General features: G+C 40.4%; 2 protein-coding genes across 6 annotated transcripts in view; both read right to left on the reverse strand.

Moving 5' to 3' along the window:
* LOC109960521 (plakophilin-4-like) overlaps positions 1-17,254 on the reverse strand; it is a 36,598-nt gene extending 19,344 nt beyond the window's left edge. The window contains exons 1-7 of the mRNA XM_020600677.1: positions 17,033-17,254; positions 15,756-15,958; positions 5,711-5,823; positions 4,262-4,296; positions 3,526-3,645; positions 2,305-2,459; positions 40-289 (exon numbers count right to left, since the gene is read on the reverse strand). Of these exons, the coding sequence (XP_020456333.1) occupies positions 40-289; positions 2,305-2,459; positions 3,526-3,645; positions 4,262-4,296; positions 5,711-5,823; positions 15,756-15,958; positions 17,033-17,048 (892 nt within the window). The 5' untranslated portion in view covers positions 17,049-17,254. The remainder of the gene's footprint in view (positions 1-39; positions 290-2,304; positions 2,460-3,525; positions 3,646-4,261; positions 4,297-5,710; positions 5,824-15,755; positions 15,959-17,032) is intronic.
* A 373-nt stretch (positions 17,255-17,627) lies between these two features.
* cunh7orf57 (chromosome unknown C7orf57 homolog) overlaps positions 17,628-27,409 on the reverse strand; it is a 14,016-nt gene continuing 4,234 nt past the window's right edge. The window contains exons 5-13 of one of the 5 annotated variants that reach the window (XM_020600654.1): positions 24,948-25,963; positions 23,969-24,034; positions 23,423-23,606; positions 22,265-22,355; positions 21,620-21,749; positions 20,389-20,453; positions 20,212-20,241; positions 20,004-20,101; positions 17,628-19,826 (exon numbers count right to left, since the gene is read on the reverse strand). In XM_020600654.1, the coding sequence (XP_020456310.1) occupies positions 19,768-19,826; positions 20,004-20,101; positions 20,212-20,241; positions 20,389-20,453; positions 21,620-21,749; positions 22,265-22,355; positions 23,423-23,567 (618 nt within the window). In that variant the 5' untranslated portion in view covers positions 23,568-23,606; positions 23,969-24,034; positions 24,948-25,963 and the 3' untranslated portion in view covers positions 17,628-19,767. Of the gene's footprint in view, positions 19,827-20,003; positions 20,102-20,211; positions 20,242-20,388; positions 20,454-21,619; positions 21,750-22,264; positions 22,356-23,422; positions 23,607-23,968; positions 24,035-24,947; positions 25,964-27,409 lie in introns of those variants that run through there. The other 4 variants (XM_020600652.1, XM_020600651.1, XM_020600650.1 and 1 more) reach the window with 4 other exon arrangements.

Consider the following 27,409-nt stretch of genomic DNA (forward strand, 5'->3'; position numbering starts at 1 on the left):
CTCCTCCTCCTCCTCCTCCTCCTCCTCCTCCACCACCACCACCACCACCACAAAGGGCCTGTTTGCCGTCAGTTGGGGAGGTCGGTGATGGGCAGGAGGGCGGCATGGTGGTGCCTGGGAAGACGGCAGCCAGAGGTTTGGGTTCAGAGAGTATGGGTGAGTCGTAGGTACTGCCTTGGGATGTCCGCAGGGAGATGCGGGAGGGTGAGACAGCACCGGCGGTGCCACAGCCAGGAGACTGGCTCCTAGAGGGGAGCGAAGCCATCCTCCGTAACACCCGACTGGATGCCTGGAAAGAAGACAGGAGAAAGGTTAGGGCAGCCAGATAATGTGACATTTAAAATCTTTTGCATGATAACGAGGCATATTTTTATTAAAGCTTCTTAAAATGCCCTTTTTCCCCCAGAGGTCATTACACCGGTGCAAATACTATTAAATTCTACATATACACAGTTAACATATTGTATGTAGTATGTATAATGTCTAGTAAAATCTCTGCAAACCTGCTCTCTAGACTCCACAGTTTACATAAAAAAAGAAAAATAAATCTAGGACAAATGTGGATGTAGAGAAAAACACAATCCCAAAAGATTTTAAGGAAAAGGATGATGAATATGCTTCACAAACCTCTGTATATCCATGTATCTGAATAATTTATTATAGACAATAAGAAATATATCATTGAGAAAAAGTGATTTTTAGATCATTACAACAGCCAAACACTCATTGCTCCAACTTTGTGAAATAAATTTTAAATATTTAATGGGTTCTTCAATGTCATAATTATAGTAAATGACATTTAATGACATTTTACTCCTTTACAATTAGCATTCACTTGACTCCTACATCCACGTGCACAACTACATAAATGTCAAGCATAATATCCATAACGCTCAACAATTAATCACTTCAGCACTTCTGTTTTCAAAATAAAATACTTGCCGCAGCAAAATAAAATGAACATAAAACTTTGCACTGTACTGCTCCCATTTACAAATCTACTTGCCAATTATTAGCAACTTGACACTAATATGATGAAGGGCATCATTATCTTTTTCATTTCTAACTCAATGTGCATACCTTTGAATAAATGTCTAAATTCATTATACTGTAGGCTGAGCTCTGCAAATATATATATACAGTATACAGTATATATAATGTTTCAAGGAAGAATTGGCTGAATATTTCATATTTATGGTGACAAACGTGCATTTCCTCATTATCACCAAATGTAAAATACCGCTCAACTACGGCTTCAATCACCTGGATGCTGCATTAATGCATCGACTCTTCGAATGCTTTGAAGGAAAATTAAGAGCCCAGACATTTAGGCACATCCAGTGAAGCTGCTGGGTTTTGGCTAAATCAGGAGAATATTTAAATGAGTTCCTGGCTATCTGTCAGTCCTTTTAAGGTAAGACTCAACTTGATTTGAAGGGTTTAATTGATGATGTTCATCATCAATGACAGAAATTATTGTGCTGTCTCTGATTCACAGAAACAAAGCCAAATATTTCCGGAGACACCAGTCTGAAAAATTCATGATTTCTCATTTTAGAAAACAATCACATCTGATAATATTATGAGAATTACAGCTGCATGTGGAGTTTGCCCAACTGCCTTTAAATTGTAAATTTGCTCAAACTGATTATTTTAAACACTTCTCCTCCATGTTGGCTTCATTTGAAATCTCCAGAAAAGTTGCTTTCAAAGGTCAGAAATAATTTTTGAACCTCAGCAATAAATACAGTATGAATGAGAAATCCTTAAAATGTTCAATGTCAACTTTACAGTTAAACATTTGATTGATCAAGAAGCCCTGCCCCAGTCACTCAGTGCTGCTCGGTGCGTCAAGCTCTCGGTTCTGGCACAGCAAATATGCAGCTTACAGCGACAGATGTATCAATTGGAATTCTTTGTAATTCTTAAAACAATAGCACCTCCATTTAAAATAGAGATAGACAAAAGCAATCTTCTAATTTTAAGATGGCTAGAAGGGGTTTAACGACAGACAACTCCATTTAGCGATTATGATCATGTGATATGATCAAAAACTCCAGAAAATAAATGGACATTTATGTAAGACTGTGTTCTCAACTGCTGTTTCCAAGGTCAAGAACAAACTTTATGATTTCTCATATTTTCTGGTCCAGTTTTCTAACTGATCTCTACATAAACACACACACACTTCATATATTTTCAGAATTGTGGTGCTCTTCTTGAGAAGACAAACAAATGAAGAAAATCACTCAAACAAACAAATTAACAAAAGAAATTCAAATGACTAGCAGAGGTCAGATCTACCTGCCCAGAGGCTTGACCCTCAGCTCTCGGGCTTCTCGATATCAAGGCTCGGGGCTCCGAACGTACCGTGTTCTGGTTGCTGTAATAACTGACGCTGCTGTCCTGGTAGCCACTGTCTGAATACGAGTTCATTTGGGCCGAGTGACCCCCTGAGCCTGAGAGGAGAGAGAAGTAAGAGGGCAAGGAAACACTGCATACTCATTATTATAACTCAGTGGTGCAACAACCCTCGGTCACTGTGGTTCAGTGATTTGCATATTATATCGCTTGGCTTTCAACCTGTTAAAAGCTACCATGCACATGAATACATACACATGGATATGTGCATCGAGCCTGGTCTGCATACTGTACACCTTAAAAATTGCTGGCCTATTTTCTCCTGTAGGATGAGGAGGAGGAAGCATGTGGGGGATATTTTTACAATATCAGACCTCTCTGGCTATATGGAATATAAATAAGCCCAAAGGCAAATTTATTTTTACCTTTTCAAACAGCTACTAAAAGTTACACGCTTACTAATGGTGTTGGAATTTACTGTATGAAGGCGGTCTATAAGTGTTGGAGAAAACTCTCACTTCAGTTTTTAGGATGTGAGACAGGTGTGTGATGCAGAGCCCACACAATTAATTTAGAGTGTTTCAGAACCAGCTACATCCTTAATATGTTCAAAGAATGTCCAGAAGGATATAAGAGAAAGTCTCCTGTACAAGAGAAGTCACGCTGCAGTGACTCCATCAGCTCTGCTTTTTCAGCCTCCCATCTTTTGTGGTTTAACGCAAGCTTGGAGGTAGGTTGAGCCACACCATTGCATTGTATTGCACCATTCTTCATTACAGTGAGCACACACACTGCAGTTTATTTTGACTCAATCCTGCTGTCACGAATTCTTATTAGAGCACTGGTGTGGATTAATCAGCAGCTGAAAGCAGCACCATTTGCTCCAGTTTGAATAATGTTATCCAGCCGTTTTTAAAATGAGCTATTAAAGATTTACATCTTCAGCAGCAGGTAGCAGTAGGTGCTGATGCCATAAACAGGAGAGGAAAGTTGTCAAGTAGTGACAGACTAAAATACAGTATTTTGGTCTTTTCACATGATTTCTTTGTCCATGTCCAAGAAAGGCTGCTTTGAGAAACTGGATCTTTCATAAATTAGAACCAAGCATATTAAAGAAGGTTTCTCAGCTTAAATGCTTTAGTTCTGGATGTTTAATTAACAGACCCTCACTGTCATGCAGGGAGACGTGGTCCGGCTCAGGCAGGTAGAGCCCTTCCTCCTCCTCCAGGTGACAACCAGACGCCTCCATGGCTCCGATGTGCGACTCTCCGCCTGCCGGTGCATCTGTCACACAGTTACAAACATACAGCAAGTCCTGGGGAGACTGTTAGTCAAAGGGTTAGGTGTAAATTTAGATACTGGGGACAATTCCCTATGGAATAGCAACACAAAATGTAAAACACAAGGCAAAGCAATGTGTGTATGAAAAGTACTGATTCTTTGACTCAAAAAATGCAGTGTTTTATAACAGTATTTTTGTTTTATTGGATAGCTGACAGTGAAGAATGAGTAAGGAGACAGAGGAGAGAGATCTGTGACATAATAGTAAATGGATCCAATTCAAGTCCATATTTACTGGTGGGAACACTGCTTTGTTTTGCCTGACTGGTCGGTGTTGCATTCTGGCAATTTTCAGCCCTTTGGAGGCTAAAATGGCTTCTACATCTGGAAAAATGCTTTCTTTAGTGAGAGAATAGTATGGATTTTTATTTATTTCAGACTGCAGTGTTTACCATTTAAAAAAATATGAAAAAGCAAAACAAACAAAAAAAAAAAGATAGTAACGCTTTTTATTACTTTTGCTTTAGACATTTCAGGAACCAGTCTTTTTAGCAACCTTATCTTTTCAAAGCTAGATTTTTATAATTAGACATTCAAGGTTAAAAGAAAGAAATCATACCTGCTGATCTCCATGCAAACGACTTCTCAGATGAGCTTCAGCAAAAGACAGGAGGAAAGGAAATGGAGGAGACGAGAAAGCAGAGGGATGTGAATCAAATTCAATCAGTGGATCAGACATGGAAGAGGAAATAGGACACTGGTTTGAATATAACAAAGTTATATATATATGTATGTTTTACCTCAGCACAAACTCTTCAATTTACTTCCAATTTACAAGCAACTTGAAGAGATTGAAGCTTCTGCCATTGCTGTGTGAATTTCTATTTACTTTTCAAATTGATTAAAAGCGCGAGTCAGTTGACACCAGCTGGGGATAAGACATGTTATATGACCCCAAACCCAGCCTTACACTTTGTGATATCAGCTAAGAAATCACCTGCAGCTGGAAACAAACTATTTGGTAAGAACACAACAGTACAACAGAGCTCTCATATGAGACTTGAAAGACTCAGGGGAAGTTATAACATGTAGAGCAAGGAAGTGACTATGCAAGTGAAGAAAATCATGATGAGGCTAAAATAAATAAATAAAATCTACCAGAGAGGTATCAAAGGTTGCTTTGGCTAAATCGGCAGTTAGGCCCATTCTTAAGAAGCAGATGGGCACAGGATGGCAAACAACCTGGCAGACTGGAGATGGTGAAGAAAAAGCCCTTTATGACTGCACAGCAAGTCAGGGATGTTCTCAAGGATGTAGGTGCACATTTCCTTGTCAACAAACCAGAGGTATACAGGTACATTCTGCGTGCTCAGATTCAGCCACATGCATCAAAACTCAATGGGTGACATGTCATCGTTATGCAGGATGTTTTCCTACTGAAATTAAAGCTCAGACTTGGCACCTTAATGTGTTATCCATATTTTTATTTCTAATTTTATATGGTGCAAGACAGAGCCTGAAGATTATGACCAAGGTCAAAGCCTTCCTTAGGTTTTAGGCATTGTTCTACTGTATGTTCCACTGATTATTAAATCTCTCTGAAGACTTGAGGATCAATCTTACATCTAAAATCATGACTATTATAAGATACATCAGAGCAGACATTCAGTCTTTCCTCATGGACACATGAGGTCAACATTAAATTCTGTGATTTTGTGGATCTGAAGGTTTCTGTCTATGTTCAGAGTGATGTACTGTATTCTGGCTGTGTAAAGTGGCTGAACATCACTCCTCATGAAGACAAATATCATCATTATGTAGTTTGAGAGAGCAGTCTGCAACCATGCATGATTTATAGCCAACTGTGATCCATATATGTAACAATTGTGTTTTGGGTGCATTGTTTTTAAAGGACTAAAAATTCAGCTGAATCCTACATGAAGCTGGTCAGTTTATATTTGGTCAGCAGGGAAACTCACTCAGGTCACTGGGCATCCAATACAACGTTCCCATGCACACCATCTCAGCATGTGGAGCAATCCAAAGCCAAGCTATGTTGTCAAACTACCTGCTACTGTCTTCTGCTGGCGACTCTGTTCCCAGCATGCACCTCTCCAGCTGGCTCGCCACGATTTGCCTCTCCTCTTCCAGCTCCCGAGTCAGCCGCTCAAACTGGAGCTCCTACAATTAAACATTTACAGCCGTGATTAGAGCCCGACATCCACCATGACACAGCAGACTAAACCTCATTTTTTATGATCTATTTGATGCCAGTTAGAATTAAATAGAAATCTCAATCTGTATTTAGTCACTTTTCACCGGCTCTGAGCTCACTGAGCGGCTGCATCTTCTCTAAATAAACCTTTTACAGTGGATTGAAATCTAAAACACTAAAATGGTGTCCGGGACCTTTTAATGGACTTCAGTTCAGATGATGTGATTACACACATTTTAAGAATCCCAGTACAAAGCACAGAGGACTGAGCAGACAGTGGTGTAATATACATTACAAGGCTACAAAGAGAAAAAGCAGCTAAAACACCCCAAGTCATAGGCGTTCATAAGCACATCATGAAAATGACCATTAAATATTTTTTAAAGCTGTGTTAATATTGTTTAACTGTACATAACTGAGGTCTAATGTCTAAATATTTAAGGAGTGCAACAGTGTTTTTACTGTTATGGGATTAAATGGTTCAAAACATATAAGAATAAAACAAAAACATTACAGCTTTCAGTATTAATCAAGAGTTTTATACTGTAAATGCTGATCAAGGTGTCCAGGTTACTGTGACAGGAGACTAAGTAAGAGTAATCTTACAGCCTGAAACCAGGTGAATCTGGGGCTTTTTAGCATAAACGATGCATAACGATGATTAATTATCAAACTTTGTGCTGGTTATTAAATATGTGTTAATCAACTTAGGATTAGTGCCTGGTCATTAAAGCATGCTCCTTAATACTGAAAACATTCTGCACACCAGGAAAATAACCTTTAGCTTTATTATCAAGCTACTTCTGTATATTTGGAGGAAGACTGAAGGGAAACAATCCAGTATGATTTTTACTGATGCACCAATAAAAATACACAAATGATTATTTACGGCATATGGGGGCAGTAAATACTGGTATTTTCAAAGTCAAACTCCAACTTTTGTAGGACCACTGATGGTAGTTTAAATCAAATATGAGACACATTCACTCACCTTCTCCATCACTAACCTCATTTTCTCTGGGAATTTTAGATCATACATTGCTGCGGTTTAAAACCCTTTAAAGCCATGAGCCAAGATAATATGATTTGTTGTTGTGTTTTTTGTTTTTTGTTTTTTTTGCATTGAGAAAGTTTAAGGCCTGCCTGTTCCTCTGGGCCTGGTTTTCCTTTTCAGGCTGGATGATTATGTGTCGGTTTAATGGGTGTCAGAGGCTGCTTGTTGGCTCAGTGCTCAGGATTTATGTGAATCACTAGTACATGGTTTCCCCTGAAAACCTAACAAGCACTAAAAATATTCTTTTAATTAGTTTTAGAGTTTTGAGCATGAGTTCAGATGTGATTAGGTGCAGAATCTATGTGGCATTTCTCAAAGTACCTGTAAAATCTGGCCATCAAAGCATACTTCTGGCAACTTATGACAACAGAAACACCAGTGCTAAAATATGTCTTATTTATGAAAAGCCCAAAGTGTTAGCAGTGATCCAGTGCCTTGCTGAAGGGTGGTGAAGTGGAGCAGATGTTTGCCGACAGTGGCTGCATGGCTGCTAAGTTTTGGCACCTCCTCTTTTCTACTCAGTTACATAACACAGCTGATTCAAAGACCTTCTAGGAATCACAGCTGGTGTCACCACAGAGGTTCACTGGAGAATCAGCTCTCTGCAAATAACGTCTAAATATAAAACACCCCGGCAGGAAAATGCACAGCTTCCCAGGAAACTGTTGAGATTCAGGGCATGTTCTCAGAAAAGGGAGCTCACTTTGTTTAGTCTACTTTATAGTAGTTTTAGGGTCACAGTCACACCTGCAGTTTGGCTCCAGTTGTCATCATGAATTTTAGTAGCTTCTTAACATCTTTCGTTATGTCACGAACATAGTATCTGCAGTATAAAAATGACAAGCAAATTTTCTGCCTTTCAGCAGGTCCTGCACTACCTGATTCTACAACCAGTACCTCCATTTAATGACTGTAACATTAAACGTATAAGCACAAATTACTTGAAAATATAGGACACTGAATATGCAAGTTTTAAAAAAAATACATTTAAACATTTGACATTACAACTATCTTATCAAGCCTTCATTAGCTTTTTAACTTTGTCATGAATGCTACATGTGGTGTACACTGATCAGCCAGAACATTATGGCCACCTGCCTAACACTATGGAGACAGGAGTCAGTTGGTCGGCACTCATGTCACTCTGAAGCTTGTTGTTAATCTTCTGTAAATCTGTTCTGTTTCATAGTTAAACTGTCAGGAAGAGCACAGATGTGTCTACAATTCAGTGAAAAAGTTATGTAGAAGGAGTGAAAACTGTGGTCGTGAGGACGAGTTATAGAGAATTGTTTAGACCAATCCAACAGCCTCACCACTCTAGGTGTGATATCACCACTACAGCCCCTGACTCTTTCTCTTCATAGAGACCAATGGACAGTGTTTCTCATTTTCAACCATTTTAACAAAGATTCAAATACATTAATACATTTTAATCTTTTGAAAAGTACAAATGGAAGTTAAAGCTTTAATCTACAGTAGGTCAACCTCATCATCAGTGAGCTGTGGGCGTCCATGACCCTGTCTCCAGTTCACCATTTGTCCTTCCTTAGACACTGTTGGTAGCTACTAACCACTTCAGACCAACAACACCCACCAAGACCTGTAGTGTAGGAGATGATCTGACCCAGTCATCTCACCATCACAGTTTGGCCCTTGTCAAAGTCACTCAGATTCTTACACTTGCCCATAAGGAATAAATAAATGCTTAAACTTGTCTTTATTTCCATTTACACCTAGTGTGTCATAAACTAGTTAATTATTTATCCAGCATATAAATCTTATGGAAGGAGTGGGGTAGAAATTAAGTTTTTGGCTTTGATAATCACAGTGTGAAATGGACAGAAGACTAGAGGTGGTCACTACACATGGGTCAAATACTAGCTCACTTGTTATATCTGTGGTTTGGCTTTTGGTGCCAACTGCATTTTGAAACAGTTCAAAATGCAGTAATTATAGAGTATAGTGCATTTTATTTTTTAACTGGTCAAGTCAATTTTGTAGTATTATCACAACAGGGATACAGAGATTTAACAATACTAATACTACTGAGTACTGTCTCTCCTCCATTTTTACTCATGCAGTTGCGTGAAAGTCCTTCAAATGATAATCCTTTACAAAGTACAGTACAAAGACAAAAACAAAGCTTGCGGCTTTTCATCTGTGTGTGTCTCTTGATAAAAGCCGTTTTGCATTTGGGTCAGCTCTGGCCATGTGATGCACAGAGCCTTGACAGTCTCTTTACTGAGATGGTGTGCAGTGATTTAGTTAATGGTCTCATCATGTTGGTTATTTGCTTGTGCCTCCTCCACTATAGACCAAAGAGGTCTGCATGCTGCAGCAGCAGCTGACAGCAGAAACAGAGTAAAGTGGCTTGATTTCAGAGTCAGTCTGCTTCTGAAACCAAAATTAACTCTTCATTTAAAAGACATTACGTCAGACACAACTCACACCTACAGAAGAATGCCAAACACATATGGTCAAGGGACTATAAATATACACATTATCACTTATCAGCTTAGACTCCACCAAACTTTAATGATTCCCATCAGGACACAGCTAATTTTGCACTGCAGTGTTAATAAGTGTTGATTTTTCTGCAGCAGTTATTCTGAGTTAATTGGAGAGATGCTTCCAGCTTTTAGGGCTGATACAGCTCTGAGGCATCTGCTCCAAACTATCGCAAAATGTTTCACTAACTGTGCAACTGCACAAAAAGGCTCTTAGTTTGAGTCCATGCAAGCCATGTATAGGATTTTTTCTAAGCTTTTAAAACAGTTTTGACATTTTTCCAGCGTAACATCCAGACATTTTTCAGCAGTTATGTTGTTTTGAAGTAGGTTACGAGCTTCAGGTTGCTTTAAAAGGTCAGTCAAAAGGAAGTGTGGTGAAAATAAAGAAAAATCACAATAAGCTCTGTAGGTCTGGAAATAAAACTACTTGCAGTAGAACAGATGTGGCACAGCTTGAAGCAGTGTGGACAGTCAGCATTAAGTGTGGTTTAGTCCAATAAATTACTGTTAGTGTAATTAAAAGGAGTATGAGTGAAAAGCGGAGCAAAAGTAAGATACAACCACATGTAGGAAGATGCTAATAAGTGATCTTTAAGTGAGATATAGAAATAAACACATTGTTAAGACGCCAAGATCCGCATGAGACGAGTACATGGTTTCACAAAAACAGAGAAGGAGACACATATGGAGGTGAACAATAAGACCTCACCTGAAGTTTCAAGTGAGTGTGTCAAGTGAAATGTATTATTGATATTCACCATGTTCAGTGACACAACAGTGGCCGTTCAAACAACACGGTGCTTAAATGTGCTGAACACAGAGTTTCACTGCGGACTCCGCCCTCCTCTGCTCCTGACTCTCCTTACATCAAGCCAGAGCAGCACAGAGACAGGACAGGAAAACACAGCCCTCCTTGTTTCAGCCTCGGCACGCCACCAAGGACAAACAGCACCACATGGATGCCCTGCGCCTGTCACCTCATGATGTCTGGAAACACGCTTTACCCTGCCAGGCCGATGCAAAGCCATGTCAGGAGATGTCTTGCACCAGCTGATTCGCCACAGCTTACTGTGCGCCGTCACAGTGTTTTTCTCTGTCTTATCGAGTGGCACAACCACAGACCCCTGCATCTTATTCCTTCTTGCTGTGTCTAATCACAGTGTGGCAGTTTGGTTTATCCAGACTGCATGTGTGATATCTGTGAAATGTTCAGCCTAGTTCTGCTGCTGCGACACATTGCTTGCCATCTTAAAGAGACGATTCGCCCCTAAAGACTTTGTTGAAATGCACCTTAACATTTTCAGGCCTATTTTGCTGCACAGGGAATCCTTTCTCTTGTCCTGTCAGTAGCACTGCAGCACATTTTTCAGCCACAAAATGGACTGTGAACATCTTATGTCTGGTGGCGACATGTTTTGATGATTTTCATAATATGGGGAGGAATCATCCTAGTGAAAGCAGAGATACCATTAACACAGTACCCTCAATAAACCGCTATGCTGTTCATCCTACTGTTGTTTTGCCATCTCTCTTGCTCTCTCCACTTACACATGTAACCTATAGATGGATTAAAACACTTTGTCGCTTTGTACACCCAAACGCCCACCTTTGATGAAAAGGAACAAGTTATGCTCATTCTCTAAGGGCTGTCAAGAGGCATTCTGGGAGATGGTGGAAGTCACTAAGTAGGTGAGACAGGTCAAAACAAAGTGGGTTCACAAAGAGAGTACATAACTTTACGTAACTGCAGCTACAGTAACATCACAGACTGATGTGATCTGAAACAGCATCCCAAGGTGGATTTTCCTTTTTCATTTCCACATTGGATTGTTCACCTCAGCTATGAACCAGGAGGAATCAGTTTTCTCTCCTACTACAGTCGCTCTGCTGCAGACCACAAGTGTGACAGTGATCTCCAGGCCATCATAAGCTGTGCCTTTCCAAAACATGACAGAGCACACATTACAATTCAGACAGATGTCAACAGTCCTGTGCCTCAGATATCAAAGGGGGCAGGGCAGGGCTATGTGGTGACACAAGTGGACTGACAGAGCTGGTTTAACCCACAGATGCAGACCGTGACCCTGCAGCTTACATAAGGCCAACCTTTTGCAGAAAAAGCATCCACACAGCTCCATCAATTATCCACTCCAAGATCAGCTGTTTGGAAAATCTGTTTTGATTATGAGCATGGTGTTTCAGGCTCTAATCAACAAAGTCAATCCAAGCATGGAGAGTGCAGGCATGGCCCAGTTGTTGTCATTTTATTGAGCTTTGGCCCTCCCACTCTATCCAAGGTAGGGATTTGCTGAGCATGCAGGTTCTTTTTCAGGTGCACTGTGTCACATTCATACAGTGGGACCCTGTGCTGCACAACAGCAATCTGGTGCTGCCGGCCCTGGGGAGCAAAATAAGTATCCAAAAGCACATCTGATAACATTCCTGCAGACAAGATGCCCTATCTTGTATACAGAATTAAAGATAAAGTTGTTGTTTTTGTTTTCCCTGACAAGATAAAAAGAAAAAAAAGACTTATGAAAGATAAATGTTGACCATTCTAACACTGCTGCTGGGTCCACCATTACAAGTTTATGCTGTGTGGACAAATACTGTTCAAACACCCACCACTTTCTATTAAATTGTCCTGATTCTACTAAGTATTTATCCAAAACCTACATAAAGGAAGAGCTGGCATTGAGAAAATAAATACAAATGTAATAATAGTGAATAGTTGGTTATGCACCAGACTATTTCTGCGTCGGCAGCAGTAACTTCCTGGTGTCTCTACTTGTTGCCCATTTTAGCATTTGGTAAATTCTAGCAACCATCTTTGTGTGAAGCTAACCTGCTGCTGGCTGAATCCTTATCCAGACAGATGCCAGATTGGTATCATTCCTAAGGATATCCACTAAAAACGTGTGCTTTATTCCATGATTGCCTGATTTCTATTTTTATTTCAGTTATTTTTAATGAGGTACTGCACATCCTGAGCAACAATGTAGATATGCAGTGGGAGGTCACTTTCAATGTCAACTCAAACAAAATGATTTAACACAACACTCTGACACAGTAAAACTCTATATTATGACAGCTCTGCAAACTATTCACATCTGATATCAGATATACTTCAGTCTTGATTTCACAGAGCGATGCAGCTACAAACATCTCATCTTTCATTTTGAAGCAACTTTGCTGCAGGCTGTTGACTCAACAACTAATCACTCTCACCTTGTTTGCACTGCCACTGTGATGGTTTTAGGTTTCCAAGCTGCCACATCTCCAGCTCTGGTATTTCCCTGCTCACGTCTAGCACTCTCTTACTTTTAATGGGCTAAATGAGAGCAAAGTGGGAAAGCATCAGGGGCTAAACACAATGAAAGGCAATAACTGATGTGCTCCATTTAGCGTGTCTAATTTGACATTTCTGTGGAGCAACTGTAGGCGGTAAATCTGACGCTTCAGCAGAGCTGCTGTCTGCATTCCAACACAAAGAAAGGTAAAGCAACTTGATTATATTTTCTGGTTGCAGTCTGTTCAACAATCTGAGACAAGCTTCATAAAAAAGATGTTTGCTCTCCAGTAACTTCCAAGTTTATAATGCACTAATAAAGAAGGTTGTATGGTGTTCTCGCTTTGTGTTAGCTGTTAATCATCATGTTCTTATCAACATGCACCACATGATTAGTGAGATATAGAAATCAGATCTTGTCTTGAGCACTTTTGCCAAGTCCTCCTAATGAAATGTCACTGCCTTAAAAACAACAACACATACTGTATGAATGTTTTCTGATCTGGTGCTCTATCTGCAGCATGACAGGCCCAACCAGTCCTTGTGCCTGAATTACAGCCAGAACATCCTGTTTGTACACTACAAAAATGGTCCATATTAATCTTTTCTAATTTGCCACTGTTATGATTATGGTTTATTATTGGTAAGGTGCCCAACATTACTTGGTTATGGTTGGAAAAGATCATGGCTAAAATGAATTAGTGGTAGGAGATTAGATGAAAACTGCAAACTCTGCTGTCAAAGCCAGATAGTTCACCTAAATGCTGTCAAATAGACAACAGTACTGCATTCACAGTGTTGACAAGGACCCTGAACAAGACCAAAGCAGCTTAACCACAAGGATACAAGGATGCCCCTAAAATGATCGCCTCCATCCAAGCTTTCCATATTTGTAAGATCCTTCCTCACAACATCATAAACTGCTTTATCACCCATTCACATCTTGAATCATGTGGCTCCAGCGAATCTGGCAGCCAGGTGGACTAATGAACCACATTCAGTCTCAACAACTCTTAAGGCATGAACGACCCCACGGAGGTTAAATGCTTGGGACTTCCCATTAAGGTCAGTTGCCCTAGGCTTAACCCTTCCGGACACTGATCTATTACTCACACAAAGCCTTTTGGCTCATATTTTATCATCGCACCAGTACCATAGACACAACAGTAACAAGTTTTGCAATGCAATAACAACACAAGTTCAACGTTTGATTTTGAAGTAAAGAAATGACTTGTCAGGAAAATGTACATGCAAGTCATTTTAACCATGTTACATCCTAACAATAATATCACAATCAAGTCCAAGTCCAAAGAGCTGATGGGACAAACATATTAACAGCCAAAGTAATCCAGCATCTATCACCGCTATTTTGAAAATGTTATTTATTTATTTATTTATTTATTATGAATTAAGTGTCTGTATGAGTCCTCACTATATAGACTTTGGCAAAAATAACTAAAAACCTTTGAGCTTTAATGAATGCAACAATACTCTTCATTGCAATCATGAATGTTCTCATCATAAAAGGTATCACAACAGCTTCTGCAGAAATAAAACAACAAATATATCCAAAACTAAATGCACCTGCAGAAAGGATAATCACCTTTACTGGCCAAGTATGTTACACACAAGGAATTTGTTTCCAGTACAGAACCAATGGCAGCCATCTGTGGCGCCAACTCACACCGATGGCTCAAACCATCGGGGGCAACGGGGTTCAGTGTCTTGCCCAAGGACACTTCGACATGTGGACTGCAGGCACCAAGATTTGAACCTCTAACCTTCTGGTTGGGAGACGACTGCTCTACCCACCGCACCACCGTCGCCTCCCTCTATAAGAAGTGGAGATGCTGAGGATTGAACCCAGGACCTCATACACGCAAAGCATGTATGACAATGGTGCAACAGTCATGGACTCTGTCATGTGAAGTGTTTCTAGCAGCAAGCAGAGCTTTTGAGACACTACATATGATTGAAGGGTGGCAAAGCTGCTCCTGTTGTGTTCAACAAAAACCAGAAAGCTGAAACAGTCGCATCAATTGAGACATAAGAATAAACACATAATTTTCTCAGTTAGGGCCAAAGACATAGCAGATTAAAAGTAAAAGCAGATTCTTTTTTGGACATAATACACCTTCACACTAATAGCAGTGTGCCTGATTCAGAGTCAGACACCAGGGGACCATGTTGAGAACACAGCCAATGTCCAGGCATAATTAAAAGCACGGGGAAACGGACTGACAGCCTAGTTGATAGGACAGAAAGTAGCATGAAAATAACAGTGGGTAGCAGACACAGATGGACAGGCGGAGGCTGTGTTCATACTACACCTGCAACCGTCTCTATTGTAACATGCTTTTCAGTGTGTATCAACAGCAAAAGGTAGTGGTGGGGAAAAAAAGTCACCATCTCTGGCTGTTGTTGCAAATCAACCAACACAAATCAAACTGTGTCAGTTTTTCTGTGACATTTATTTCATCAAACCAGCAACAATGAGCGGCGTTAGGGAGGTTGACAAGACAGAAATCTAAATCTAGTCGAATACACGGTGAGACACAACCAAAATAAAAAAAAAATCTAACTGAAATGTGTGATGAACAAGAAAATGAAACAGGTACAAAAAGGTCTATGACACAAAATAACAACAAGGAAACAAAACAGCAGAGAGGCATAAACCGGCCGCAAAAAACATCTAGTAGTCATCACAATCATTTTGTCTGGATGTAGGAGGAAGGTATGGGGGGTACAAATAGTAGCTTTTTATTGATAGCATTCTTCTGAATGTGTGCCCTGTCTGTCCCAACCATTTAAAAGTTTCTAATCCTGCCTCTGGATTCAAATAGGCTTCAAATTCTTAAATTTGATGACTTTGTGTGCAGTCCTAAAACATGGTTTACATGAGAGGAGGACAGACATGTTGCAATGAAGATATGAGCAGCAAGACAGAGAAAAGGTGAATGAATTGGTGAGCAAATGACTAAAAGGAGAAAAATCTGAGCACACACAACAACAAAGATGTGGCTGCAGCATCCTCTGCCTCCTTACCTGCTCTTTGACAGAAGCCAGAAGGTTAGTGGTGGTGGTGGTGGTGGTGCTAGTATCTGATGGAAGGCTGTGACCACTTGGCCTCTCTCTGACCGCCATGGGCCCTTCCCCCTCTGCGTCCCCCTCCTCCATTGGCTCCACTTCTCTGCTATGGTCCAGACCTGGCTGGCTGCTGAGACACCCTCCCTGACCCTGGAGTAGGACTACAAGCCAGTTAGGATATGGACAAGGAAGAGGTGCAATGAACACAAAATACTGCTGGGGGGGGGGGGTGCTCTGAGTGTATCACAGTGTGACTTTACGGGGACCATATTGTGTTTTACCTACTATAATAATTCTGCAGGCATTCACTACGACCTTAAGCTCTATGCCATTATGTCTTTTAAACCTCTCTGACTGGTAATGAATGTATAATGATCTCACCATATCACTACAATATTTCTCCAACACCCCTGTGGAAGCAAAGAGTGTGATTGTGGCTTTTTAGGCACCTAGAGGATCGATTTATATAGTGATTGGTAACGAGAGTCAATAATAACATTATAATGCCTCTTATGAGGACAACCAGGGGAAGTAACCCTTTACTGGCACATGCAATTCCAGATTTCCTCAGAATACAGCTGCAACAGTTTAATATTGAACGTAACGCATTGCATTTGCAGGTGTTTGAACGCTGCACAAAGAGCGTTTGACAGCATGTCACGTTCATGATTATCTCCCCTCATATCACAGCCTGAGCTCTCCGTGATGAGCCTACATCATATGATACAGACAGCCCGCCTGTCAAACGTGCACATCAGTCATTTAGCCACCATCAGGTAGCCAAGGACGAGGTCACATCGACTCAGCGGACCGAGACCGGGGAGCGCGGCTATACTTAACCCGAGCCTCCCTCCCTGTCCTCCCGCCTGTCTGCCCGGCAAGCGGCTGTCAGTACGACTCACCGGCCAGATGTTAGAAGCAGGCCACAGCTGGCTCGATCGGTCCTGTTATGCATCCATTCTCCTCCTGCAAGCGACCGTGGCAGCTACATTTCCCACGCTCCGACGCGACAAATAAACAAAACAAACAGCAAACACTCCCGTGCGCGTCCACGCGGCCCTCGTGCACAACTGTATTGTATTTTATTTTAGTTTTGGCTTTTCAGTGCACCCATCTACCCCCGGCGTCCGCGCGGTACCCAGCCATCCACCCACTAACCCGCCCAGCCACTATCACCCATCAGCGACGTGACGTCACCATGCGACTATGGATCATTTTCCAATACAGCAACCGACCTGATCGATGATGCATGCCTTGCTGTTGCAGAACCCTGTTCAGTGAGATGCAGCGCGGCAGCTCCGTGCAGACAGGGAGGGTGCAGCCTGCAGCGGCCAGTGTGTGTGCGTGTGCGTGTGCCTGCTACAGGCGTGACTGTTCCCTATGAGGCTCCCCAAGGAAACTCGAACAGGAATGACTTATTAAGTGCTTCCTTCTAAATTATAGAAGGTAATTTATGGAAGCCCATTTCCGCAAAGAGCTTAAGTTACAATAATGACCAAAATAACGGCCTGTTCAGTCAAAACTTTGGAAGTGCTGTTAAACTTCATCTTCTACTTAGACTACCCAGTTTTTGCTCTTTTATTTCGTAAAACACTTTGTTCTGCATTTAAAAGGTGCTACAAAAAACCTTTGGTAATACTAAGCCAAACTATTGATTTAATAATCCAAATTCCACTTAACGCTGGCCCACGTTTGCTCTCATATCTCACCATTTTCACTTGGGCCATGAATATCTTTTACACTACACTTGCTTTATCATGTAGAGTATGACATGCAACTTTAAACTGGCAAGTATTTCATTCCTATGTTAAAAAAATAACAGTACATGTGTACGTGCACATGCCCATTTATTTAAAGGATAATCAAGAGTCTGTGTTCAGAGATCTGCAGGGTCTTACACTGAGCTGTCAGGTGGATTTCTCCTCATTACAAACACTTGAGGGATGCCCATTTTAAAAGCTGCCATCTTCAGCCACCTCTGGTACATTTGCATTTAAAATGAACAAATACCACCTGCAGATAAAAAGCAAGAGGGGAACATACAAGATGTCAAGGTCTATGCAAAGTTAAGCCACTAAAGATTCCCACTACTGGTCTGTAAACTTAGAAGCCATCCACTCACAGGGAGAGGAGGAAGAAACACCTTTTACCTGAATAGCCAGCAGTTCATATAAATAAACCTGCTCTTCAAAGCAACAATATCAAGATGATACATTCGCCATTCCTTTTGCTGCAAAATAAAATCGTGTCACTAAACAAAGTGCCTAGTTTCAGAACAAGACATTTTTTAAGTCTACATACTGATACATTTTATATCATCGCTTAAAAATAGTGTCGATCAAAGTGACAACCCTAAATAAACCAGACAGTTGTGTTGACATTTCTAGGAGCTTAAAAACAAATTCTTCCCAAATGCATGTCTGTTACGTCTGCATCATTTGGAGATGTGGACAAACTCAGAGGTTAAACCCTGCTGTTACACCTGAACACATCATTCCCAGAGCATTTCATTTACCAGACAAATGTCACTGTCACAGTCATGTTCACAGACACGGCTAATAACTAACTGTTGAATGACTCAAGGCCTAACTGTCCATCAAATGTCAAAAGAAATCTTTAGTGTTTTTTGAGACGTCCTTGCAGTCAAACTAATGATGCCACCACACAAGCAAACAGAGGTTAACAAGTTAAAGGGTTAAACTTCCACAAACAAAACTAATCTGCATTTAAACTGACCAGTCTTTTTCCTGCATCCTCTGTTAGAGAGGGATATGAAACCTTGGCCAAAGAGATGCCAACTAATGCTTTCGCACTGCTTCTGAGACTGAAGTTGCTCTTATATGCAAACATGCTGCAGCAGTAACCAGGTCAGGTTGGGAGGATCAGGACACGTCACGAGATGCAGGGTCTGGTGTGAGCAGGCTATGCACTAACACTAGCTTCTCCTACTGAGCTCTACTAAGTCATAACACTGCATGAGCCAGAAATCTGCTTGGTTGGCAAGTTCAGAACTCACTTTTTAAGAAACTCACCTGTGTTAATCTGTACTGGAAGAGACTTGTCAGCCTACAGAAGGTTGCCTTTTTCCAAAAACATCTTCTGTTGTTGCACTGTTTAGGGTTAACAGGCTGAAGGACAACACAGTAACACTGCAGGGCTTTAACATAGAGAGTGAACTAAATTTAGTTCCATCATTAAAAAGCTTCTGACATATTTGGACCAGCATCAAAACACTTGGCATTAATCTACCCATGAGCTTCCAGATTAACAAGCAGTGAAGAGAAGATTTCATTTGTAGCACCTTCAAGTTTTCTAAAGATTCCAGCAACTAGCAAACACCACTTGAGTTTACTGTGGTTTTTAAATGAAGCATTGTTTTGTCAATGCCCTTTATAACCAAACAACCCGTGTCGGCTGTGGCCGTCAGTGTGCACAGCCGACACGGGTTGCTGTCTCAGCAAACAAAACACGAACCTCTAATAATCCCTTTAGAGAGCAGGAGCCCCTGATCAAAACAATATTTCACATCACTGGAACCACAAGTCATTAGCACAAACACTTTTAAAATTCACCAGTTCGATCTTCATAGAACCAGGACAGGAAACTAACACCAGCCAGATGCAGGCGAGGGTCACTCTCCTTTTAGGTTCTAAAAATCTAACTAGCTGGTACAATAGTAAAACCCAAATGTTAGTTTCCTGCCCTGCACACAATTAGCCTTTCAAACTGAGGAACCACAATACAGATTAAAAAAAAAAAAAAAAAACAGCGAGTACCGATACATTTATACAACAAAATCTGCATGACATTTTATAAATTAAAACTAATAAATAAAGGATTAGAGGACAGCACCCTTTGCATAAACATCAGTACAAAACCTAACAGTCAGCAATGTACAACAAATGCAAGTGAAACTGAGAGGAGCAGAGTGGCATGTTAGTGGATTTGTGACCCCATGAACCTGTTGGCACTACTCCAGATCATCCACGTCCTCCATCGCAATGGTGCTGGTCTGTTCTGAGGTCACACCTAGAAAACAAAGCTAATGTCAACGTCTGAAGCAAAAAAAATAAATCTCCAAAACATCCACCTGTCACAGCACATAATAGCAACAGGCCTGCAAACATTCCCTAACGCTAAAAGACTAAATGTATTCAACATGTTTTCAAAGCTTAAAGCTGGTTTTACAAAGGAAATCAAAGCTACTTGAGGCATCGTCATCAGGAGACTTCTTGGTGTTCTCCACGTAGCCGTGACTCAGCAGCTTGGACATGCTGACAGGGAGAGCCTTCTTATCATAAGACCTGCAAGCAAACACAATCCAGCACTGTTATTATGAATTCACTCCCACTGTAAATTCATTTAATGATCAAATAATCCCATAAAACTCAAATTGTGGCACTTCCAAACTCACTCAGGTATTTGGACTGTTTTTTGCTCAGTGCTGTATCCACAATATGAAAAGCACAGAAATCAGTGTTGACACTTTTCCCTCCAAGTGTAAGGAATGAAATCTCAAATAAATGAATGGACATAAAGTGGGCATATTAACTATTTCATTACCAAGCCTTCAGCGGTGGGCTTTACTTACGTTCTCTTGTATTTGCCGGTTAGAGACAGACCCTCCATCTGTTGGACAGCACCATCAGGAGACATCTGTAGCATGGACAAGTTGGACAGGTTTCTGTGCAACCCTTGATCACTTTTACAATGGGAAAACACTTTTTATTACAATAATATGCCAACAAATGAAAATGTGAATGCATCTGAACTAAGCCGATCTGGAAAACTGAGCAAAAGGTGAAATGATGGGAGAAAAACTCAGATGAAATCAGACATGCAATGAAACGGATTCAAGAAACAGCACAAACCCAAACACCTGCAGGAAACACTTTAATCTTAGTCAATCATTTTGCTCAAAACATTATGAAAATACATTCTCCTACCAAAGAAAACACATTTTCATCCAGCATATACACCTTGTCTACTTCCTCACTGCATTACTGGTGGCCCAACAATAAGATGCTTTATGGTAGTGTTTCCTTTGTCACCCACCTGTTTGTTAGTGCTACGGTATGTGACTTAAGCCAGCACTGGCATGATGCCCCAAATCTATTTACTCTGCTCTGCCCAACTCTTCAGATATTTGTCGCTGTGAAATTAAAATAAATGAGAAAGCAGCAAACTTTACTGATCAAGCAAAAATAACTGAAAATCTCCGACTGGTTAGAGAGGTCAATCCGGCTCAAAGCCTTTTAGAAGCAAACATCTCTGCACTGTTGCCAGTGCTGTTCAATGAGTCTGGGTCACAGGAGGCTTCGACGACAACCTCTCCACATTAAGATATTCCAAGATATTTGAAAGGATGTTCCATACTGTGGCACTGATGTTGCTTTTTCCCCTCCTAAACCTAATGTAGCTTTATGTTTGCAGTTGCACTATGTCACTTTTTGTCCCAATATGGCTTAAAAACTACCAGCGAATACTGAGGTAGAAGCATTTTTCTAACAATTATTCTTAAATGTGATTTTATGACATCTCCCTATGATTTTGTCTCATCAGGTCCTTACTGAGCATCATTCTGTACATACCAGAAACATTCATGAATGTTTCCACAGAATGATGACACAGCCAAAGTAGCGACAGAAAATGAAGCCCAAAAGAATTCTAAACAAAAAGCAAATGCAGTACTGGTCGCAAAATAAGGGGAAAACAAGAAAATGTGATGGCAAAAACAGTAAATAAATAAATAAATAAAAATCTGAAGATGGTAGACATCAAGATGGCATCAGTGTTGAGGGTGACTAGTTTGGTCCATTCACCTTCTCTTTACCATGTGAAAATATATCAGTCTCTCTTTCCCAGGGCGAACCGTTATCAGTGCCAAATGGCGCAGCGAGAGGCTGCCTGCCCCTCTTCATCAGGCTGTTGGGAGACGTTGCTTTGCTTCCACTGTAAGCACAAAACTATGGTGACATACCATGTGAAATTACTGCTCACAACGTATCGCTTTCTGGGGAATTTTGGCTGTGGTCCCTATATTTTCTACTGCTTTGACTTCAGGAGCATCACTACCCAACAATAAATGCTCTGTTGCATCTTTAAAATCAAACTGGCTTAAAAAAAAGTGCTGACAGTGATTGATAGGGGTTTCTACTTTTCTACTGATCTAGTCAAACCTAAATTCATGAGCTTCATATTTGTTTAACCACTACATTTCTTAGCCACTTAACTTCCCACACTGGTACTATGAAGGAGACTGTTTTCAAAACCAACAAGAAAATGGAAAAGAGGCCCCAGGCTGAAGAATGAGTGGTGAGTGTGTGCTGTAAAACAGGTATTAGAAGTTGTTCAGAGTTTTAAAATCACACAAAGTCCATCACCTCAACATGCAATGATGCATCTTCATCATGCTAGGCTTCTGTTTTTTGTTTTGTTTTTTTTGAGTGTCTAACCAGTGTTCTCACCTCTTTGACTCATCATCTGCAAACCAGCTGGATGGATTGTAGGGTTTGCTTGGTTTGTCATCATCATCATCAACATCATGACTCAACAGCCCTATGGGAAGAACACAATATGCAAAATGAAACCAAAACAAATACTGCCAGCAATTTGGAACATGTTATCAAATCGCTGAAAGTACAAATGTGCCATTAATCTTGCAGTCTATTCAGCTCAGGGGCGAGACATTTAACAGCTACAAAATAAGTTTTAAGTGAGAACTCAGGATGATGTGTGCTACTGTTTCCCCACTACCCATATTCTCCTGCACTGCTACCAAAGCTGTGATGAGAAAAGCTAATCTTTATCCACCCTTGAACATAATGTATAAACCGACATTGAACTTTTTAGTACAAATGGCCTAAATTTGCACAACAAAAACTACTGAGGCTCTTCTCAATTCAATTCAAGAATGGTAGTTGCTACAAAAAAAGCATTTGGATTTTCAAGAACTGGTTTGTACCTTTTTCCTTTTTTTGTTTTTTTAAATGTGAGGGGTAGTGAAGTAAGACAGTATGTGCACCAAACGTACCATTAGACCAAAAGCACTAATAAAAGTGCAAATCATGTTAAATAAGTAATGCACAGAGTTTTGTGAACTAACTTGATGCTTAGTGGACACCATGTGTCCAAATCATGTCAAACAAGTTGTGCACCACTGACTGAAAGTGACACCACCTTAAAGTTTCTGTTCTAATGGAGTCTGGGCGTGTGTTTCTCAACAGGAGTCAAGGGTGGCCCTTTGGCTGTGCTGTGCATTACTTTGAAACAAACAAGCTATTTTAGTAATACGGCCAGTGCTTCCTCCCATAAAGGTGGCATAATAGCCAACATTTTCAGACGTATCCTATCAAGAGGTGTTCCTAATATTCTGACCCTCTTGTGCATGTAGCTGGGGAGGACAAAAATATAGAAACACCTCTGAATATAATGTAGTGCAGTACAACGCCACCTTTAACTATGACCTCAGTATTAAACATATAATTGAATTTATACATTTATGACAATATCACCTAAAAAAGAAACATTCTGAGCTTCATAAACACAGATTTTAAGACAGAAGTGTTGTACTGAATTGCATACAATTGTACAGGTGTACCTAATAAAGTGACCAAAACCTTTACCTTTGTGTCCACCCTGCTTTGCTAGCTTCACATATTCTGAGTCCGTCGCAAATATCCCAACTCTCCGTCCACTGGTCCTCTCCACCGGGGTGCTTTTGTCAGCACTCTGGGACAGACCGGGGATCTGGGAGATCGGTCCAGACATGTCGCTGATCACAGCCCCAGGCTTTATGCCTACAATAAACTGAGAATTATGTCCAGTTGCTTTGCTATATGGCTCCACTGGTAAGCAAAGTAATGGCTCCTTGGCCTGTACACAGCACAACTGCCTATGATCTTAAAACTTGTGCATCTTTTATTTCTTGCTGTGGTTTGTGGTCATAACATATTTCAGATAGAAATGGCTGTTTTTCATTTTAGAAATGTTAACTACTTTTCAATTTTTAGTATGAGTATTACAGGTGATGGAGCCAGAAAATGCATGAAGTGATGTGCTGTGATTTAAATTGTCATGACATTTTTTTTGTGGCTTTTTAAAAAAAGTCACTAAGTGATGTAAAACACCATTATGTTTTTAGCAAGAAATCATAAGACCCCAAAACCTACCTCCAGGCTTGGTCCTTCGGTGGTTGGGGACAGCGGCACTCATTTCAGCTGCTGATATAATACAATCTGATAATTAAACAAACAAAAAAGACCATAAGTGCTCATTTCTAAAAATACAGACCAAAATGGGAGGCTACTATGCCCATTATCACCTATGAGATATACTGTAAAACAAACACCAACTACATACATTTCCACAAGTGTGTTTTGCCTTAACCATCACCTTCCATCACAATGGACAATGGTGAGCACTACAGTAAAATCATGCAGTAGTAGATAATACATGTGCCAAAGTTATAAAAAGACACAATAGCAAATCGTGTTTACAAAGTAATGCATTAAGTAACAGCAAAGCCATCTTAAATCAATTTCTCTAAAGTAGTTTGTTAAAGTGTTTCCCCAACAGGTCACTGTGGTCTGTCTGGGCTCTCTTATAAACACACTATCAATTTGCATTTGTTAATGCTGCAGTCTTGACAGGGCTCCCTTAAAAAATGAGGTTGTAAACCTCAATGGGATTTCCCTTGGTAAAATAAACGGCAAATAAATATTACGATATTTTTAACACAATAAAGGAGAAAACAAGTCTTGTGGGTCGGTGTGTGTGTGTGTGTGTGACAGAAAAAAAGGTAGCCTATATGAACACCTGCAGATGCCACCCATTAATCAAGGCACAAAATCATTAGCTAACAGTGGCACATTTTAATAAAAAGACCCCACTGTGCGAAGTACACCGACTATACACATAATAAATCATCAATGTAAACAAGTACACAGTATGGAGAATTATTCAAGATACATTCTAGCGTCTTCGATGGATTAATTTTAATTAGCAATGTGGCTAACAAAGCCTTGCTTATTCAGCTAGCCGCCAGCTAGTTGGCGCAGCAGCATTCCAACGCTAACCTTATTTTACACTGCAATAACTGTCAGGTAAATACTTAACGACAATAATCGCAAAAAATAAGAAATGTATTACATGATCAGCTATTCTCTTCTGCCGATTACTAACTTAGTTGTTACAAATACTTCACGTTAGCTTCTTTTCCTTCTCTACGTTGAACTGGACGCTAATCCAAGGATGTACTGTAGACGCACACACTTCCGGTGGCACCTTGCCGCCGACATCCGGTAGATCACCCAGAGATCGTGTATTTTCGACAACGGCTCGTGTGGATTTGCATTTGAGTAAAGATCTTAAAATCAGACAAAATGAAAGAACCTTCATAAACGCATGCTGTTAAACTATGGACGTTCTTTAGCCCTGAAGACAAGCATCTTGCTGTATGTAACTAAGTATGTTTATTCAAGTTTGCCGTTGTTGTTGCTTCTGCTACTGTATAGCCTAATTTACGTCACTACATACAGTAGAAAATATTGTAAGCCTACTTCTTACCTCACTGCAAAACACATTAGTAAATTATTTATCAACTTAACTATTAATTAAGCCATAAATTCTAGCTTCCTTATTAGAAAGTGGCACTATACTATTACTCTACTTTTTCATGTGTGACACCTTTGAAACAAGAGCTGTGACAAAGGGGTATTCCAATGCAGGCTAGGGTATTTGTGGTTTTAAAAAGTATTTTAAGACACCTTTGAATGCACAGTGAGAACTGAATAATCTTCAGCCCAGCATTCATCAAATCAAAAATCTTGGAGCTTAGAGTTAGATTTCACCAAGTAGAACTTATGGAATTATAATAAACAATATCAGCATGCAGAAAGCACCTCAACAGTAAGTAAGTAAGTCAAATTGATACAAATAAAGCAACAATGCTTGGGTTTGGGGGATTACTGATAATGCTCTCTGATGGACAGCCAACTTGGATGAATAACTCAGATCACTCAGAAGTCTTTGCCACAGTCAGTGCAGAGGATGTTATCTTTGCATGTCAGGAAGCCTTGGCCAACCAGAGACACGCAGCACCTTTTGCAGTTGAAGCACTTGCTGCGCCACTGCTCAAATGAGATGTATTCCCCTTCCACGGCGACCTGAAACGAAAACAACAAAGAAGAACATGAGTGACCTCCAAGACCTACAAAATGGGCTTGTCCCTATACAGTCTCATGATCTGTGTAATGTAATAATACACTAATTTATGCTGATTGGATACACAGGAAGATGAGGCACAAGGTTCAGTGCATGTTAAAGGTGATCGTTATACTGTGGTCACTTCTGTTTAGACTGCTTGTAGTTTAGATCTTGTGCTGCATGTAGGCCTACTGTGTTTTTATTTTGCTTTATGCAGTATTTAGGCTAATAACAGAAAAATAATTTTTGATTCTTCTAAAATATGTTGCCTATAAACGTGACACTTCTGGGGTCCCCATGAGCCCTTTTGACAAAGCCCTAAATAATATATGGCATCGAAACTGAACACTTAATAGTCTTTCCTCAAAACCCTCTTCTGTCTGACCATTTTCTAATAACTTTTGAATTTCCATTAATGGATTATACTCTATGTCGGAAACAATTCCACTACAGTAGATGTCCATCCGACAATACTTTAACCAAGTTTAAGGAAATAATTCCATCTTTATCTACTTCAGTGCTGTTTGCCAACACAGTGGAAGGAGGCCACCTTAACTTTACTCCCACACATGTTGATAATCTTGTTGATAGTACTGCAGCCTCCCTGCGTAATACACTTGATACCGTTGCGCCTCTGAAAAGGAAGGCAGTGAAACGGAGGGGGACTTGTTGTACCGCTCGCTGCTCCGCTCCCTGAAGCAGGCATCACAAACGATGGAAAGGAGGTGGCGCTCCACTAAGTCAGAAGAGTTTTTCATAGCTTGGAAAGATAGTTTAATAACATATAAGAAAGCCCTTCGTAGTGCCAGAACCGCATTTTATTCATCACTGATTGAGGAAAATAAGAACAACCCCAGATTTCTTTTCAGCACTGTAGCCAGGCTGACAAAGAGCCACAGTGCTGTTGAGCTTAACATTCCCTTAGATCTCAGCAGCAATGACTTCATGAGCTTCTTAATAATAAAATCACAACTATTAGAGAAAAAATTGGTCGGACCACTCCCACAGCTCTCACAGATGTGCCATCTACTACAATGGCTTTAGAAACATCTGTAAGACCTCATTTATACTTGGACTACTTCTCCCCTATAGATCTCTCTGAGTTGACCTCAACAATTGCTTCATCTAAATCATCAACATGTCTCCTGGACCCCATCCCGACCAGGCTGCTCAAAGACGTCTTTCCCCTAATCAACACATCCATACTAGATCTGATTAACCTCTCTCTATTAACAGGTTATGTTCCACAGTCTTTTAAAGTTACAGTAATTAAACCTCTACTCTTGACCCAGGTGTCCTAGCTAATTATAAACCAATATCCAATCTCCCATTTATTTCCAAAATCCTTGAAAAAGCTGTTGCAAAGCAGTTATGTGACCACTTGCACAAGAATGATTTGTTTGAGG

The sequence above is a fragment of the Monopterus albus genome, unplaced genomic scaffold, assembly GCF_001952655.1.
Source record: "Monopterus albus unplaced genomic scaffold, M_albus_1.0 scaffold48.1, whole genome shotgun sequence".
In the NCBI taxonomy this organism is placed as follows: domain Eukaryota; kingdom Metazoa; phylum Chordata; class Actinopteri; order Synbranchiformes; family Synbranchidae; genus Monopterus; species Monopterus albus.